The sequence below is a fragment of the Montipora capricornis genome, chromosome 3 (genome assembly GCF_036669925.1).
Source record: "Montipora capricornis isolate CH-2021 chromosome 3, ASM3666992v2, whole genome shotgun sequence".
Classification (NCBI taxonomy): Eukaryota; Metazoa; Cnidaria; class Anthozoa; order Scleractinia; family Acroporidae; genus Montipora; species Montipora capricornis.
In genome coordinates, this window is record NC_090885.1 from 11,691,970 (window position 1) to 11,711,969 (window position 20,000).

General features: G+C 36.8%; 1 protein-coding gene and 1 long non-coding RNA gene across 5 annotated transcripts in view; one reads left to right on the forward strand and one right to left on the reverse strand.

Annotated features, from left to right (window-relative positions):
- The window catches only part of LOC138042214 (tyrosine-protein phosphatase non-receptor type 13-like), a 96,356-nt gene that overhangs the window by 35,141 nt on the left and 41,215 nt on the right, over nt 1-20,000 (forward strand). For all 4 annotated transcript variants that reach the window (XM_068888028.1, XM_068888027.1, XM_068888030.1 and 1 more), the window contains 10 exons: nt 613-683; nt 2,320-2,503; nt 3,237-3,419; nt 4,002-4,067; nt 4,874-4,942; nt 7,169-7,245; nt 8,510-8,613; nt 9,010-9,333; nt 12,889-12,948; nt 19,446-19,532. In XM_068888028.1, the coding sequence (XP_068744129.1) occupies nt 613-683; nt 2,320-2,503; nt 3,237-3,419; nt 4,002-4,067; nt 4,874-4,942; nt 7,169-7,245; nt 8,510-8,613; nt 9,010-9,333; nt 12,889-12,948; nt 19,446-19,532 (1,225 nt within the window). The remainder of the gene's footprint in view (nt 1-612; nt 684-2,319; nt 2,504-3,236; nt 3,420-4,001; nt 4,068-4,873; nt 4,943-7,168; nt 7,246-8,509; nt 8,614-9,009; nt 9,334-12,888; nt 12,949-19,445; nt 19,533-20,000) is intronic.
- On the reverse strand, nt 10,359-10,989 carry LOC138042217 (uncharacterized). The gene is made up of 3 exons (XR_011130963.1): nt 10,856-10,989; nt 10,583-10,663; nt 10,359-10,486 (listed from the first exon to the last, which is right to left on the reverse strand). It is a non-coding gene; the product is annotated as an uncharacterized lncRNA (long non-coding RNA).

Below are 20,000 nucleotides of genomic sequence, written 5' to 3' on the forward strand. Positions count from 1 at the left end.
ATTCAGTGTGTGTGACCGAATATGGACATTACACAGCACAAGCACAAGGAAGTCTGGTAGACTCTGAAGCAACAAAGCAAGCATTTTTGATATCGGAAAGGTAGAGGTCTGGTAACGAGTATGTTGCTATGGTGACATCATAATCACTATTACAACATGTAGTTTTGGTAGCACATCAACCCCGCAAAATTTCAACCCTGCAGACTTGGTATTTGCAAAGATATTCCATGTTTTGTGATTAAATTACGTAATAATTATTTTGTGTCCACTATGTGACGTCACAAGTCATCTAATTTGCATAAATCAAAATCTTGAATAGCTCGGCTACCAAGAGTGCTATCACAATAAAATAAACGCTGTTCTTCACCATTTTGAAAGCTCTTTCGAACAAGCTAATAAAAAAAATTGTCATATGCACTTTAAAAGAATTAACATTGATGTTAAGTTATTTTTCAATGGCTCTGTTCTTAATAGTTTTGAGAATCACTTTGGGTTAACTTGTGATTTTACATGTAATTATGGCCTTTTACTGCTGAAAATGAGGCATTATTTTATGTCTTAGATAAATGGATAAACTATCTATTGAAAATCATCTTTTTCATTCTTTTGAAGGGGAAAGTCACAGAAAAGTTTGTTCTTAACTTTAGAGTGAAATTTTATGTGGAGAGTGTTACATTGTTGAGGTAAGCTGTGAGACATTAAGTCCTCAAGGAAGCAACACATTCTAAGATTATTAGTCGTAATGCTTTAACCACCACCTCTCTGGAGGACTTTTCATGTCTAATGAAAAAATAATTTCATAGTACTTTGTTAATTACATACATGTTTCTTTTCTTTTCTTTTCCTTCTTTACTTTTAAAAAAATTTCTAAAATGTCCTACATCTGTAAATGGGTAGTGGCAGGTTGCCCTGCCGCTAAAGAAGATTGTTGGGTGATCTTAAGTGGTTTTAGATATTTTATAGGTAGGTACAGTAGTGAGTAAGGCAGGATTTATAATTCAATGAATGGTCAAACAAGGGATTAAATGGGACGTAGTTTTTCAGTGAGTGATTAATCCATTGACTGCTGGGGGTTCCCCATTGACAAGTAAAATCGTCTGGTGTTAAAACAGAGTAAAATACAAAGTATGGCCAGTTTAGGGGTAAATAGGTTTTAATGAGTGATTAATTAACCAGAACAAATCAAGAGGGGGACTGGAATTCGTGAACTGGAACTCTGTAACCACTTGGGCAAGCTGTCCCTCTAAGAGTTAAGTGGTGTGCAAATGGATCCTACAGCTACCAATAGTGTGTGCATGATGACGGCAATTTAACAAATCGAAAGTGGTTCAGTGGTCAAAATGTTGTGGACTCTTGAGGTGCGGCTGAGAAAGAGCAAGCGTTGTCTGTAACTTTCTCGCAATATGATTGGTTTATTTCCCAAAATCAGGTTCGTGATTGGCTATTACATTGCGTGACAAATTGACGCGAGCATGACGTGTACAGGGTTTTCTAGACTCTTATCGACAAGGGTAAATTAGCCAATCAGATTGCGAGATTACAAGCAATTGTGGCAAATAACCCATTGACTCCAGTGCCACTGCCCATTTTCAAGTAAAATTGTCTGGCATTAGACAGAGTAAATTGTATTACCGAAAGTCTCGCCCCCTAGGGGTGGGTTAATGAGTTGACATTATATCAGAAGAACAAGTGGCAAGTAAACAGAAAGGCGTTTCAGGAGACAAGAACCACGAGCGCGTCACCAATTCAAGTGTGACCCACCAAATTACAAGTTGTCTAAGGTTTCTGTCAGCCAAAATTTCCAAGACTTATGATCTGCAAGCAGCAGCCTACTGTCTGCCATTTTCTACGGAATACAAAAGGGGCACAGTAACTTGCTTAATCTCTCTATTCTGTCGAGGCTCTGTCTTGTCACACAGAAGTGGGTTTATCAACTGGGTGGATATGGTAAATTGACCACTGTAAAGAAATTTGAAAGCTGATGTTTTGAGCATTAGCCCTTCGTCAGAGTGAATATTGGCTCTCAGACTGGTGAATATTCCAACATTCATCAACAATTTGCTAACCTCACTTGCCTGAGACTGTACGGGGGAATTTTGGCCCTTGGACGGTTTTGTATGGACGTCACTCCACTCGGTTTGTACTGCAATGTCCTTGGACCATTGTTCCCCAGTATGGCTAACCGTGCTCGGTTAGTAAGAGGTCTTATCCATTCTATCTTGTCATAGTATGAGCATTTTAATATTATTACCAGTAATACCCAAAGTACTTGTCTTCCATTTAATGATGCTGTCTGCTGTTTATCTGGTGTTTTTACAGCTATCATAAGACTGTTCATCAGTTTTATCTTCAGTTGCGACAAGATATCTTGAAAGGCCAGCTGTATTGTCACGAGGAAGCCTCTTTTATTCTTGGTGGACTTGCTCTACAGGCAGAAACTGGAGATTATAATGAATCTGTTGGCACTGAATATTTCCTTCCAGAACATTATATTCCAAGCAGGGTATGTTATTTCGAAATTTAAGCCGAAGCATTTTTTGAACAGTGGACAACAGATGAGAGGTGTTTTTTCGGTTTGAGCTGCTAAACGTAGCTGTTGCCAACATTTTTCAGAGTAAATTGCCTTTATGATCTTGAAACAGAGACTTGAAATACAAATTAATGGGATCATGTGAAGGCATATAACTTAGAAAACACAGTGCATTTGGCTTTTAACACTTAAAAATGCCTCATTATCAATGTAAGCATGAGCATTTATAAACAGTAATAGCTCCCTGCTTGGCTGACAGCCTTGAAGTAATGTTTATAATAAATATTATTAAAAAGAGGGGTATTTAACAACCAGATTACCAAGTGGTGGCTGTATGACTGTCTGCAATAGCCAGGGATTGCCCCTCCTTGCTGGACTGTGAAACCCAGCCATGAGCCCCAAAGCCAGAGAGAAGGCACCTGTTACACTGAAATTATCTAATCAGAAAGAGAGAAAATGGAAAGTGAGGGGATGATGAGGATTAAGACAACACTAAGCAAAGCATAATTTGCCAAGAGAATTCCTGTACTACCCATCACAATGTATGTAGAGATAAAAATTAATCATCAATGTGTCTCCAAGCTATACACATTCCATTATTGAGGCAGCCACCTTTCCATGCTAACCCCTTCTTAATAACATTTTGTTCCCAATTTTGTCCTTTTGTTGTCCATTTCTGTCCTTAAATATTTTTCTCCTGTTTTAGATCATGGACAAGGTATCAGTTGATCATGCTTTACAACAACTACCGCAGTTCCACCTAACCGTCCATGGCATGACTGATGAACAAGCTGAGCTAGAATTCATAAAGGAAGCGCAGAAATTACAAGAGTACGGTATTCATTTCTACAAAGTGCAAAGGCGGCCTGCTCACGTGATGTCAAGAAAGGTGAAGATCAGCCAGTCCTTTATTGTATCCTTAAGAGTTGTAGCTGTTCATCTAGCGCCAGTTTTGAATGGAAATATTAAGAATTGTTTTTAATCAAAGAAATAATTGAGAAACTTGAATTTGTAACAACTGTGTTCAATATTGTATTCTCTGTTACCACTGTTTTTTCTCTGGTTTTGTCTCTATACATCTGAGTATCCACCTGCAATAAACAGCAACACCTGTTGAATTTATGAATGACTTAATAAGAGCAACAAAAAGCTTTGTAAACTGATCATATCTGAGATAAACCCCAAAATGATGTAAATTACTGGTAGTTTTTTTATGTAGATAACATAATTTATTAACAAGGGTTTTTTCCCTTGTTCCCTTTAAAAATTTCTTGTGGTCCCTTGTTCCCAAAATTACTTCCAAACTATGTCTTGTTCTCAGGTTTGTTTAATAATGATAATGACAGTCGGTTGAAACACTTTGGCCTCAAACATAACACAAACTGTTGGCCTGACAATTGGCCGTCTGTCGGCCAACAGTAAATTTTGGAAATTATTCTTCACTATTACCGTCTTTTTAATACAATTTTAGCCAAAGAAGAGCGACAGGGAGACAGTGTGGATTGGAATTTGTATTAGAGGAGTTACCATTTATGAGGTGAGTTTTACTCTGTTGCTTGATCAAGCATCATTTTTTGGACTAATATTCCAAGAGATTTACATGTATTTTGCAAGATGTCAAAGGTCATTGTTTGACTGATATGATAACAATCTGTGAATATTACCAAGTTTCAAGCTGTAAGAACTGTTACTAACCAAAATAATGTGTATGCTAGTGATTAGTGGTGCAATGTAATAATCTAGCTACAGTTGTTTTTTAATTAGTTATTGGCAAAATAGCGACATGAACTAAAACTCTGCCTTGTAAAAAAAGTGTGACCCATACAGCCTTCTCAAAATATTTTTCGGGAGCAGGTCATAAGGAAGGTGGAGAGGGTTTGGTGCTAAAGGCACCCAAGCGAGTGCCCAAAGGATGCAAGCTTCTAGGAGGGTCTTGGGGCATGCTCCCCTACGGATTTTTTCAAATTTAGACATTCACAGATGCAATTTTGTGCAGTCTGGTGGATTTAAAGTGACGAACATTCACATATGGAATTGACACTTGCTTGGAGTCTGATAAGAAATACTGGAATTCTAGTTAAATAAACATTTCATGTGTGCCAGGCAAAAAAATTATCGTGGACACGAATTTGTACGTCAAACAAACTTTTTTCATGCTTTTAGAATATCTCCAGTGACTTCACGTTCGAGCTAAAAATGTATTGTGTCTGACATTTACTGACTGGAAGGAGACGGTCAAGCTTTCTGAGGAGGCGGCTCATTGAGCCGTCGACCGGCCAATTTTGAGAAGGCTGCCCATATGTGACTCAATCACCTTGTTTGTTTCGTTTTTCATTACCCCAGTCCCGTGGAGTTTTGAAGTTTGCCACTCACAGGCATTCCTGGCCAATGACCAAAAAGCTATCTTTCAAGGTAAGAAATTAATGATTTTTTTCATCACTGTCTAGTGATCATGAAGTTAGTGATTTAGTTTTAATTTGAAAAAAGAAAGATGTCAACCAGCTTTCTTTAATTTACCAGACAACAGTATTTGGCACACCTTTCTTTTAAGGCACACAGTTTTAGCTGGTAGGGACCGAATTTTATAGTACTTTACGTGTTCTCCTTGAAGTGAACACCTGGCACTGATCCAGAGGGTGTCCTCTTTAGAAAGTGGACTGTAATGTGCTTTTGAAATGGTGAATAAAACAATGACTCCAACAACAAACTTAAGTGAACCCTCGTTCAGTGCAGGTCAGAGAAAAGCAGCCAAGGCACACGCAAAACACACGCTTGTTTTTTGTGTTTGTGAAACGCATTTGCTCTTTTGTTTTCATAGCTTTAATTTCTTTTGTCTAGTTTTCATAAAAAATGGATGCAAGTGCCTTTAAAGAAATGCTGTATGCAGTGGTGCACACTGAGAAACAATATTTCTGCCAAAGATTTTTGTTTCTTATGCACTTGTTTCCACATTTGCGTGCTGCAAGAAAGCACTCGTGTCTCACTGTTTCCCCCCTTTGAAAGCTTAATTATCATGCTGCATCTGAGGGTACATCTCTAAAATACCGGTGCCTGATTGCATGAAGATTTGATGGACGGCTGATCTTGGTTGTGAAATAAAAATACAAAACATGAGTATTTTTGTGCTGCTTCCCTGTTTCATGATAAAAATTTTCCTTTTTTTCTGGCAGGCAGCTAAAAGAAAAATGTGTTTTAAATTATTTTTCTAGTGGGTGTGGCAAATTGTCTTCGGGGCTCCTATCTATTTGATGCAGTTAAATGCAATTTAACAGAGTTAACAAATGGGAGCACAAGTTTTACCTTCACGGTCAGCAGTTTGTTAGATATGCGCATGCGCCAGGATTCTTCGTGTTCTTGGTCCATAGAGTGTTGTAGCAGTTTTGTTGGCGTTTTAGTCAATGTTTTCCTGACCGTGGGGACTCCTTGGAGACTGTCTCCCCTCCCCTGTCCCTCCCTTTCTTTCCACTGTTTTATCAGTGTGGCGGTTGCCTGTTTTCCTCCTTCTGCATGGGGGCTCATGGCTGGGTTGCATGGATTTGCCAGCCATGGAAGCGGTCTCCATCAAAGAGCTGGCTGCAAATAGTGGAAGCTCCTGGATTTCTGAGGCACCCAACCTCCACTTTGCAAGACAGTTGTTGATGACGTTTATCATCATCTCACCCAAAATCATAACTTTCCTGTGTATGAAAAACGTTGAAATATTTGCTTATGCATGCGAAAAGAAATTGACATTTTGATTTGCTGAACTCTTAGCTCCACTTTTAACTAAACATTGTTTACCTTGACATGATTTTTTTTCCTGCAATTTACCTCTTCATCTTTAAGACTTCATTGGCTTCAAATATTCACATTTACTTTGAACTGTTAAGCCTTGTTTACAGGAAGTACATGTAACTATCACAAACAGTCGGAAGAAGTCTGGCCTGTGTATAGACCAATTCAGCTAACTCAATCACAATGTTTTACCCAATTCAAATCTATTGGGAATTAAAACGTTTTGTTCCAAGTATTTCCATGCATCATTGTCATGCAAATTCAACACACAAAGGATCTTAACCCCGAGAGATTGGCAGCCGCCCCACATAAGCATGTGAGCCTGGGGAATGACTGCTGGCCAGCAAGCCCTGTTTCGAGGTTAACTTTGCCTAAATAAAGTAATTCAGCCACATTAAAACTTGTTCCTTCTTTCGTTAGCCCTTGAGTATGCAGCCGCGAGATTTTTCTCTCGGTCGTTTGAGTTACCAGAACTTCGTGGTCTAAGCTTACATGTTACGACAAATGCAACAGTGAAGAAATAATTTATTGTTATCGAATGATGATGCGATTGCTATTTCATAGGTGTATTAAAAATGACCGAAATTTGATACCTTCCTTCGTCACATTTCTCAAACTTTACGGTCTTACTTGGGCATTGTGAAACTAACGCGATATTAAGTAGCTCTGATATAGGTGCTCTTTGGAAACACCTTTCCAAACGGTGACTCACATTTATGCCTCTTTATAAAATTAATGCGTAAACATGGATGCTTATCTCTGACCTGTACTGTAAGTTTTGTTTTGTTTGTATTGATTACAGACAACCTGTTTGTCGCCCTGCATCGTACGTGTTGATGATGTGATGGAATTTTTGTTTTTCAGAAAAAGAAGTTTTTCATAGAGCCGAGAGAAAACCCGGATGTCCCTAAAATGACTTTCTATACCAATCATTACAAAAAGTAAGTTGTAAAATCAATATTACTTTAAATTATGATGGTACAGTAGTGTTCAAAGGTAAATTTGCAGTGCCAAAGTTACCGTTGAAACTCAACCCTTGTGTCTTGAGAAGATCCAGTATAGAGACACTTGAATGGAGGATTGAGAACCAAGAAAGAAAGAGCAATGGAGTATTGTCACTCCTTATTCAAAATTTGTCGGGAGAGCATTATGCACTGGCATTGCAGAGGTCGTGGGCTTGAATCCTGTTGAATCCCCTAGAATTATTTTTTCAGTTGTCTAGAAGTCATTTAGAGACAATTGCTTAAATTGTCCAGATAAGTACAAGGATCCCTTTCATCTTTTGTTAAAAAGTGTAACGCAACAAAGGAAAGAACTCTACCACTAATAATTATTGGAGGCTGATTTGGTTACTACCGTGAAACATTTTGCCACAGGCACCCCAAGCTTAGTGTGAGGATTTGTATGAGAATCCTGATAAAAAGCTAAGAAGATCATTATGTGAAGAAAATCTCAATTAAAAAGCCTAACCTTATTGCCATCGTGGATAGCTTCCTTCCTGTGTGGTTATTTTCCAGATCCGACGCGATTTGAGCTATTTCTCAATTTCGTGGTTGTCAACGGTTATAAAATCCCAAGGCTGGAGACTAAATTCTCAGGCGCAACGAATTTGATTCAAATATTCCTGGATAAAATATTCCCACGGTCACAATTTCACATCACAATCAATTGACAAAGATTGAACTTTCATCTCAACCCACCATCAATGCAATAGCAGTCCTGCGAGCAACGTCATGTGGTGAATATTGCAACAAAACAGCATGCGAAGGCGGTGCTTTAGCACCAAAGTGGCCATGGCTGCGACCTTTGATAACAAACTGACTCTTACCGGGGTGACAGACCGTAGTTAGTCAACTGCAAATTTCCTTCCTAGTAGTCGCACATTTTGATTGGCTGGTTGGAAATATGAGCGTGAATCAAGAAAATTATAGGACTTTTTTCCATGTTTAGTACATAGTCTCATCTAAACACTCGGGAAGCTGGGAGAATTCTCGACAGATATGCAAACCCTTGACTGCATCTGGGGTTAACATAACTGTCTTGAATTCTCCCAACTCCCCCTCATGTTTAGATGAGGCTATGTAAACAGGAAAACAGTCCTCTAGTGCTTAAGTCTAACACATGATCATTATCAACAACAACTTGAGTTTATAAAATTATTGCTACAAGTACTACAAGTATTAATAAAGTTGCATTTAAATTTAGGGCCAGGTACTTGCTTCAGATGAGTCAAGCCTTTCACAGATTTCAGATGAAGATGAAGACAAAGATGGCAATTCTAGACCAAGAAATGTCTGAAAGTATCACTGGTAAGGTTCATGTACAGAAGAGTTGACAAAATTGTACCTCAGACATTTATTCAGTGATAAGAAGATTTGCAAGAGTAAACTGGGATAGATTAATGTCTACAACACTGGAAATTTGCAATCAATACCACATTTCTTTATTAGTTTCTGATGCATCACTGGATTAACCCATTCACTTGTCAGGACGTGTCCAGTTGACAATAAAAGTCTCACTCCCAGGTGTCAGTGGGTTAATAGAGCTGCTTGTTTGTTTTCTACTGTACACAAAATTAATAGCTTTTTATCTGATTACACCATTTTTACTACCCTCTTAGGAGAATATTTTAGTTAAGTTGATATGTGTCACTCGTTAAATTGGTTGAAACTGAATTGTTTTCCATCTTTATTTATCTCGTCTAGAGTTACAAAATGGTGTCACTGAAGCATCTCACATGCCATCACCGTACAGGAGAACCAGTGAACGTTCACTGCAACAAGAAATCAACAATAACCTGGGAAAGAGAAATTCAAAAACCATTTATCAATCAGATCAGGTTCCGCAACATTACCCAGACAGCTATGAGAACAACAGTAGACGCTACTCTGCCAGTGGTGAATCAGAAAGCAGTTCCTTGTATCAAGTACAAAATAGTATTTCTCGACAGAACTTGTCTGACACTTCACCAACGCAGCTATCTCAAGATGTGGAGGATGAACGTGACGTGGACATGCCTTATGTCGTTGGTCAGTTTAAGTTGGAAAACAAGCTTTACCATAAACCTTTCTTTCTCAGCAAAGCTTCGACTTTTAGCGAACAAAGTCAAGAAAAGTTAGCAAGAAAGTCAAATTTAAAGAGGGCAGTTTCGACCTCCACACAACACAGCTTAAGAAGTCCTTCTTCTGTTATTTATGAGGAAATTGGTCTCTAGAGAATGTAAAGAAAAAATCTGCAATTCTTTTGTTCACAAATTTTTTTCCCATAAATCAAGGAACTGGCCGATCTTTCTAGAAAAGTCCTTAAAAAAAGGTGTTTCTTATGATGTCTAGAGTTTTGTAATAATTATTAACTAAACAGGTGAAGATTGGTCATTGTCTTATATGCTTCACCATAAGAAATTTTGCATAATATTTTGAAGATGATCGAGTTAAGAAAATGGCAGGGCTTTTGCACAAGCAGAATTTTTTTTTGCCAGAGCTTTAATTAAATTACTTTCCTCTCTTGCTTGTCTTTGAAGCTTGAGTTGCACATGATCAGCCTCTAGTCATGCTACATGTATGTTCTTTCTCAAAAAATGGACAGAGTAAGGGCTTGAGACTCGTATTTCTCTCTCCAAAAAGGAATAATATTCAATTACCAGTCTGAGAATAGTGGTAAAGAAATTGCAGGGAAAAACAAAATTTCTTTTTTTTTAATACTTATAATCATTTATCATAAACCTTAAATTATTGCAATTTCTCCATGACTTCTCTTTAGTTTCTCACTGTCCCTTGTGTCATAATGGTCAGGTCGTAAAGATCTCCTTATTGAGATGCTGAAGAGAATCCTCTATTTTATGTTTTGCTTGCCAGAAGCCTCTTTTTGTTTTCACTTGATGGAGCTTTCTCCAAACCTCTTCTGCAGGATTGTGTTCTCACTAACAGCTGAAAATGTTCGGCATGGTACATGTACTGTATGTCTTAACATTGCTGCATGTTATTCTGAAAATCCTTTTTGATTGAAATACATTAAAAAAATGGACACTTTGAATCTTGTTAAGTGGTCTATCTTCCCTCTTTGTTGAAGCCTTTTAACGCATGTTTATTTTTGTTGCATTAAGTAACCCTGACACTGGCTTGTGAGTACACAAGTTTCAGACATTGTCTCTTTTCTCAATGGCAATGTGTAGTCAAGGACAGTCTGAGAGAAAAAATGTGAGACAGTAAATGGGGTTAATTACATATGGCTCATTCCAGTCAACAAAGTTTCGTTTTCTTCATTGTAAAACTATATTACCTGTAAGCTATTACTAACACGAGAGATGTTCCTCACTGTTTCCCTGTTTGTGTTTCCGATACATCTCTGGATTTCTCTCATCTAACAATAAAAGCATAAATACAGCAGTTACTGTTCATTCCTTGTTGCAATAACCACACTAATGTCCCCAAGGAAAACAAAAAAAGAAATGGCCATGTTCCTTTCCCAAACAAAACCTCAAGGAATTGAACTCTTTTCTGTGAATGTTTTATTTTTCTTTTGGGTTAAAGCTGTGGCCATAGTAGCACATACCTTGTCATGTCTGTAGTCTGTTTCTTTTTCTCCCTCATATAACCATTCCCTTTGGTAATAAGGCTCTTTTTTTTGTTGGGTTGAGCATCATCTAAGCCCTTGATGTTTCTTTCCTGTTTGAAAAATGATTTCTTTCTTGGTTGCTCTGGCAGCCAACTTTTTTCCCTATTCCTTTTGTTCATATCACAATTTTTACTTCATCAACTTTCATAACATAATTTATATTAATTTTATGGTAAAAGTCATCTACAAGAGGCTGTTTTGAGCTTTATGTCTTTGGAAAAATTATCTTGAGCCTAATTAATTTTATGACTTTGTACTTATCCTGTGTATGTGCAGGCACTAATGTTAACAGACATTTGTTACTGTCTAAAGGACAGTGAGTTTTTAGGTTTAATTTGATTTTCTGAGAATACTGTACAGTTTTGTTTCCACCTCTTTTTTGGTTTAATTTTTAGGTATCTTGGTTTGAAAAATTTATTATTGTTATTGTTATTATTATTATTATTATTATTATTATTATTATTATTATTATTATTATTATTATTATTATTATTGTAAATTAACCCTTTCAGGCCCGATAGTGCCAAATGGCACTTATAGATTTTACTCTGTCTAACGCCAGACGATTTTACTCTGTCTAACGCCAGACGATTTTACTCTGTCTAACGCCAGACGATTTTACTCGTCAATGGGGAACCCCTCGGGCCTGAAAGGGTTAAGCTAACAGCATCCAAAAACTATGTCCCCGTTTAAGCTAACAGCATCCAAAAACTATGTCCCCGTTTAAGCAAGATAATCTTGAATTGAAAATGATTATTTTTATTTTTTTCCAGTTTTATTTTAATTCTAATTCAATTTATTAATGTCACAAAATTATGCAAAAATTAAGTAAGTTATATTTTTTGTTTCTAATAAAATATTCCATAAAATCAAGCTCATTAAATGTTATTGACATAAAATAATTATCTTCCGTATATTGAGGACAGGTTATGAGTAAGGTCATATAATATAATATTGAAATTTAAAGTCTTGTTGACGTATACCAGCTCTAGGCACAATTCTTGCCAAAAATATTCTGGACAGCAATGCTCAAACAACGACGAAAAATGGTTCGTTTTAAGCCTGTTCAAGAAAGCAAATCATGTTTAAAGCACAGAGGTAATCCTTTACCACTAGACAGGACTTTTTACCGAGAATTAAAGATCTATCAGAGTGTGTCATGCTGGGTCCTGATGCAATGTCTGGGGTTTTTTTTTCAACATTTTCTGCTTGTATTTAAATAACAATAGATGATTGTTTTTTATGTGGATGTAGAGTAAGATTATATATTTTTTGGGCAGCTCACTTTCTTAGGGATTTAAATTTTGCGTAGAAAAAAATGGCTTTTGTTCACTATCTATGAAATGCAAAACAACAATGTGAAATTATAGCTCATTCCCGTACATTTTAGTTTTGCATTATTTTTAATTATATGAGACAAACTGAATAATTCATCAGAAGTTGTTTTGAATTCTCATTTTTACTTATAAAATTTAGACTTGTGTACAAAAACAAGGTGTCTGTAGATGCGTCTATCTGAAGCTCTGTGTTCAGTTTATAACATACCATATGTTTTTTGCTGCAAGGATAGCCTCAATTAAGGATGTTTTATGCTTCCAGATATGCACTATCAAAATAATTTAAAATTTTGTTTTTAATTGGTTGAAAGTGTGGAAAGGTCCCTTTGTTTTAAGTTTTTTTAATTTGTTTCAATTTTCCTAGTATTTTTTTCTCAGTGTTTAAAGACTGTAGAAATATTGGCTTTGATCAGATATTCTTAATTAAAAATTGAAGAAACACCTGCCGTTTCCCCAAGCTCTTGAAAGTCTGTTTCCTGTGTCCTAAAACCTTTTGCTATTTTGTGAAACACAACATTTATATTTATATACCCATGTTAAGACTTGCCTTTGTAGCATTATTTAAGGGAACTACAGTAGCTTAATTTTTCAGTGTATCTAATGAAGTTCTGTTTTTTTTCCTCCAATGTGTAGACTCCACTTTAAACTTCCAAAAAGTCGAGCAGGCTAAATACAGTGATCTTCGTCCACAAGGTAAGGGTCCTTGAATTTGCGGTGAATTTGCTATCTGTCTTTATAATATTCTTTTATACATGATATGTCGCTTCATCTTGATTAAGGCTCAGTGTAGCTCAAACGTTCTGTTTTTGTTTGATCACTGTTAACTTACTTCTCACCACCTCAATCTTTCAAATTTATTTCTATATTAATGATTCATGAACACTAACCACCTTAAATTCAAACAAGGTTCATTGTAGTTTCAAATACAAATAAATAATGGTAAGGAAAGCTACTGTTACACTGTTAGTAGGTCCAGATTGAAATGTTGGTTTATTTTAATCTCTTATTCCTTGCAATAATCACATGACTGTCATTAATGGTGGCAGATTTATCATTATTGTAGTAAATATTTGTCTTGATGTTCATTCCAAGTGGACTTCCTTCCTTCCAGCACTGCACAAAGGTCTTATTAGAACAAAAACAAAAGAGTATTATTTTGCTACCAGTTTGAAAGAGTTCTATTTACTCATTTTAATGTCCACTTGTGAGATTTGATTTGATTTTTAAAAATTTTGCACCCCATTTTTTTTCCTTTTGGGGGCAGGGACAAGAAAAGAGAAAAACACCCTTCCAAAATAAAAAATAATTAAGTATTTGAATTTTTACTTCACAAGTTCATTATCTTGCTAAGCAAAAGTGATTTGCTAATTGGATAGACTGAAATCAATTAGTCAAATCAAATCACTTGAAATTTAAGTTAATCAAATCAAATTGATGTTGCTTTTTTTTCTGTAGAGAGAGGAAAACTGGAGTAAAAAACCTCTCATAGTTTAGCAGAGAACCAACAAACTGAATTGCTCTTGCCACTTCGCCAATTGAAACCATTAGTATAAAATTATGTAATTGCATGGGCCTGAGGTCAATTATTAAGGATTAATTTCACACACATTTTCAAAGTTTTCACAAAATTGCACCTGGAAAACTTGGAAAGTACAAGTGAAATTAATACTTAATTGCACGAGGGCACTTTGCAGTAATTATTTTTACATCTTTATCTCATAAAGGGCAAAATTATTGAGAGAAGAATTATTATTGAAATATCACTTTGTGTCGAAAAAAACAGTTTCGTCAGAATCTGGAAGAAGATTCTCTTGTAACTTTGCTTGCTCTGCGGAGAAGCAACTGTGAACCAATCAGGATCAAGTAATCATGCCCTCTTGATTACCAAAAGTGTCTGTCCTGATTAAGAAAAAGTGCCTTCTGTCTTAGCCAAGCAACATTCAGTAATTTGCCCCAGGTGTGATAATAAAAGTTTACCATTTCATCATGATACATGGTCCATTTAAATATTTGGGCCATAAGAACCAACAGAATATCTCATTTCTGATTGGTCATTGACGAGTGCATGCAGGAGGCGCGGTGGCCTCATGGTTAGTGTGCTTGACTCCAGATCAAGTGGTCCGCGTTCGGGTCCTGTCCGGGGACATTGTGTTGTGTTCTTGAGCAAGACACTACTCCAACGGTGCCTCTCTCCACCCAGGTGTACAAATGGATACCGGCGAATTGCTGGGGGTAACACTGCTATGTACTGGCATCCCATCCAGGGGGGAGTAAAAAAGCTACTCCTAGTCGCTTCATGCCACAGAAACCAGGATAAGCTCTGGCTCTGATGGCCCACTTGGCTCGTAAACAGACTTTTATTGACGAGTGCATAATTATTTTATGGTGTTGCTATGGCATAATCACTGTGATGGATTAATTTTGTTGAGCATATAATAACTAAAAAAATCACATGAACTTGCTGGTCCATTTTATGATTTGTAGTCATTTGTGCTGGTTTAAAAGTTCTCAAATTGCACTCATCTTGCACTGGCTCTTTTGAGAACTATGAAAACAGTTCTTATTTCAGATATCCATGAATCACAAAATGCATGTGCAAGTTCAACGATTTCCCATACAGATTAAGAATTCTGTTCTGTCTTATATATGTACTGTAATTTACCACATAAGCGTTCATGCTCAGGCAAGCGCCCAACCCCCTTCTCAGAGGAAAGTTCTTGCACCAGGTATTTTATGACCAAAATGAAATAGGCACTTGATTTCGAGAAGATGTGATTTTCTTTGGAAAAATGCTGAATCTCTGAATATGTCGCCCAAAAAATTAAAAGCCAGCAAAGTTTTCCTTCACATCGCAGCTCCAAAATACAACCTGTAGAAAGAACAAGTTTCACCAACAAATAGAGCATAATTCAGAAGCTCTGACAACACAGGTCACATGAATAGACCATTTCCGAGTTCATATCCACCTCCTCTTCAAAGCGAGTCTAAGGGCAAAGTTTTTGTGGTGGTAATTAGTTCTACTTTACATATGTGTGAAAGCTAATTTTCATGAGAAAAACTTCGCACTTAGACTCGCTTTGAAGAGGAGACAGACATGAACTCGGAAATGGCCTATTGAAGATGCGAACTTTGGCCACTCAAGTTAAATAATTTCCAATATGCTGGGAATATTAATTTTTCATTCTCAGTGAAATTTGATCGGCTCCGAAATCTGCTGCGTTACATGTGTCAAATGTTGTTGACTCTTTTGTGACCATTCGGTGTTTCAAGTTTTCAGAAGTCGTAGCAATAAATATTGTAATGTTTGGCAAACCACTAAATCAGGATATCTTTAATGTATTTAACTTTCAGGTTGGTTAACTTACACTGTATAACTTTTTTTGTTAGATTGTGTTGTTCACAGAAGAAATTTTTGTGACCGAGTCCTTAGGGATTTACAATCGGATTTCCTTGGTGCCATTCTGATGCGCCAGAAAATGTGTTAGAGAAAAATAATATGTTAAGAAACGTGTTGTAACTGTGGTATTAAGAATGATACTGGTTGTTTCAAACTTCTTACAAATTAAGCTATTGTTTGGTGAAGTACATGTACTGACATAAAAGTAGCTTCACCAGAACAGGCGATAACAAAGGGGGGTGGTTAAAAACCGGTACTGACTAACATTTATTCGCATTTCTCTAATATTCCTGGTTATTTGCTTGATCTTACATATCTTAGTATTAATTGTCATCTTGTTTACCTTACACCATTCAGATAATTATTTAATCTATGTCACAGATCTACTTGAGTATTAATAACCCTGTACATTTTACTGTCATCAGCATAAAATGCAATTGAACTGTCCTTACTAATTACCTCAGGTAAATCATTGATGTTTACTATGAAGGATAATGGTTGCATCAAAGAACCTTGCAGGAATGCCAGTGAAGAAGGCTCGTGAAATTGCTGCGTAGGTGAATGGTGCTGGTTTTAAAAGAAGTGCAGGATGGTTATGGCATCAGAAGAAAAGGTTTCATGTTGGCATTAGACACAGTAGAAATGAGTCGCAAAAGCTCTGGGAAGACTACCATGACCAGTGGCCAGCCTTCAGGCGTTCCATCATCCACCTCCGCAAGCGTGACGACTACACACTGCACAATATCGCCAACATGGATCAGACAAAGGTGCAGTTCGACTGTACTCCAAACTTGACCGACACTATTCGTGGGGAAAGAACCATGCCCATTGCATCAGCTGGAGCGAAGAAGAAAGGTTGCACTGTGGCATTGTGTGCTCATGCTGACGGAAGCAAATTGCCAGTGCTGATTTTTTTAAAGGAGAGAAATGGACAGCTTGGACCAAGAGTGCTACACCAGCTGACCATCCAGGCAAATGTGTGCATCACAGCTACCCAGAACGGCTGGATGACCAAAGACAGAGTCCGGAAGTGGTTCAGAAAGGTTTGGTGGCAATCCGAGGGTGGTGTTCGTCAACTTCTCACTTTACTTCTCACTTACAGACCTTACATGTGCAACACTGTCAAGGCAATTGCAGACGAACTCTTCAATGATCTTGTGTTATCCTGGTGGGATGCACTTCAATTGCCCAGCCTCTTGAGGTTTTCAGAAAACAAGCGCTTTCATTAAGGACTGCTCAGAAAACAGTGGGTTGAGTGGATGCCGCTAGACTGGCACGACGAATGATAATGGAATCTTCGCCAACCAACACGGCAAAATGTCATCAACTGGGTCGCTCGAGTGTGGAGAGAGATCCCTGAAGAAGATGTGACAAAATCTTTTCTGCGTTGCGGATTTCCATCAATTTGGACGGGATCCAGGACTATGAAGTACTGATGATGATGATGGTGCCGATAAACTTCGCAAGGTAGCTGTGGGCTTGCTCTTTGATGATGAAGGCAATGATGAGGACATCAAATCTGAAGGCTTTTAACTAAACACTGATACAAACTGAACTTAGGTTCCTTTTGACAATTTGTATACATAAATAGTTTAGGATTTGATGATACCAGTAATTATTTTGGTAATTTGAGTGTTGTCGATGTATTAAAGTTTGTGTTTAAGATTATTTTTGTTTGTTTCTTTACCTGAGTAGTCCAGAAAGTCAAGATTATGCAAATTAGTCGAGAAAAATCACCTGTGGAGTGCCCATGCTTGGGCAAGCATCCACCCCCAAACTTTTACCAAATTTATTGTGTGTGGGGCGTGGGCGCTTACATAGTAAGAATTAATACAGTGTGTGCATTAATATTGTTTGCCTTAGTTGTAATGTAATTCTCCATTTATTTCTTTGTCCCCAAAACAGTGTATATAAGGTTCCAAGTTTCTGTGTGTGACTTTATTTCCAATTAACAAATCGAAAGTGGTTCAGCGTTGTCTGTATTCTTATTGACAATGATATTTGTGATCACAGTGGTCAAAATGTTGTGGGCTCGTAAGGTGCAGCCTAGTGAGTTCTCAACAAATATTGACCACTTTGGTGACGAATATCGTTGTCAATGAGAGAGTACAGACAATGCTGAACCACTTTCGATTTGTTTTTTACCATAATAATTTATTCAACGCCAAAGGAAGTTTTTAATTTGGAGCGTGACCAAAGTCATGACACGAAGAAAGAGCAATTGTTTCCTATAACTTTCTCGCAATATGATTGGTTTATTTCCCAAAATGGGCGTTCCACATTGGCTATTACAATGCATGACAAATTGACGCGAGCATGACGCGTACAGCATTGTCCAGACTCTTATAGACAACAGCAAATTAGCCAATCAGATTGCAAGATCACAAGCAATTTGTTCTAAAATTTCATTGTTACAAAATGATTTGAGGTCACATTAAGCAATCAGTGATTGAAAGAAAATCTTGTTAAGTGGTTAACAGTCTCATAGATGGAATTTAGACCTGGACCTTTCCACCGTGAGACAAAAGTAATTGGAGTGTCCACAGGGTTCCAAGGATTTTGCAACATGCATCCTCATTAATTTGACAATCATTGTACCAAGTCCTTGTGTTTTAAATGCATGCATCTGGTTGTGTGGCATGACAAAGGAATTTGCCTAATTGGGCCAGCTTCTTTCATTCAAGAAATTGCAACTTCATCTTCAGCTTTATGAGTTACCATAAATTGCAACCTATGTAGTCACCTATTGATACCGTTGTCGAAGGGGTCTGTTCCACAAAGTATTACTGGTTAAAAAGGCTTTACCCTCCTCTTCCCTCACTGACATGTGTTCTTTGCACTGCAATGTGGGGATATTTTGCAAATTCAGGAAATAAATTATTAGCTGTTCTCCCCCTGAAGAAAATAATAATTATAATCAAAATCCAAACTTTGCCTTCTGAAAGTCCTAGTATTTCTGCCTTAGGAAGGTAGTGTCTGATGAATTATAATACTGTCAAATTGGAAAAAAAACAAGCAGTGAAAGATGAACAAGCATGGATGCAATGGGAGTTTAAAGAATGGCCAAGACTGGACATTAATGTTTTTCTCGATAGTGAAGAATGAGGGTGGCTTTCAAAATTACATATTAAAGGTTTGCTAAAGGTGTTTTTGTAACAATTTACATTTTATTGAAGAGTTGTTGTCCTTTCAAGTAAAATACAGAATACAGTGAAATAAATTTTAAAGTTGGTTGTTGTTATTGGAAGGTCTGTGTGGATGATGGCAGGTGTTTTGTTCACTGTAATTGTATTTAAATGGCATGCAAGTATATTGACATCAAAATTGTATTTTTACTAAGTTACAAGAACACTGTGGCTAATTTGCAGCTGATTTATAATTATATATCTTGGTGTGGCTTTATTTCATTATTTGAAGATTATTTTACCCACAATATCATTCCTTGTATTTTTTAAATTTTTGGGAGAGATGAATAGACAGCAAACATACTCTGTTTTTGTTGCCTTGAGTATGTAAATAATCAATTTACATGAGATTAGAATTCTCCTCATTTTTCTATATTTATCCTGACATTTCAGTTAGGTTCGCTGGAGTGTCTAATTTTCTTGTAACTTCGTGTAGTACCAAATAATTTTTTTTTGTTCAATGTGGGTGAAAGAAAATCTAGCCGAGTTTCTTAACAATTTTGCAATGTTTTAAGATTGGTGGGAAATCCTATTATAATGTTAAATAGTGACATATCAAGTTATATCATCATGCTTATTTCTTGATGTTATTTTAATTTGTGTCACAGATGAAAGAAAGATTGCTGAAGGTTTAAATACTTCAGACCGGGAAGTTTGTGTTATTGAATTCACTAAAGAGCCTGGGAAGCTACTAGGTAAGAACCAATGCGATGTTGTGGCTCTGTAAAATGTAGTTGTGTTATAATAATAATTATTGTAATCTTTCTCACATCCCACCGCAATGTTGTTCAGTGATTGCGAGACAGTCATTAAGATTTGGCGAAATCAATGAGTGATATTTCTTTGTATGATATCCCTTTGCACCTTTTAGAACTGTCATGACAAAGTAGCCTTTTTCTCTGAATGGTGCTTATTACTTAAATATTCATAGTACATGTAACTTCAATTTCCTGCAAAAGCATCAATCCATTGGTTGTTTATTGTCTCAATCCTGTCAAGCAGTTAGTTTTAACTGTTAAAAAGAAGGTAGTATGTATTTCTTTGTTGTATAATGTTTCTATGATCACTCTTTGAATTTAGATAGCTCTGTGAGATAGCTCTATGATCAATAAATTATTATTAGTTCCTTTTGCTGTCTTCTTAAAAAGAAATGGATGTCAACT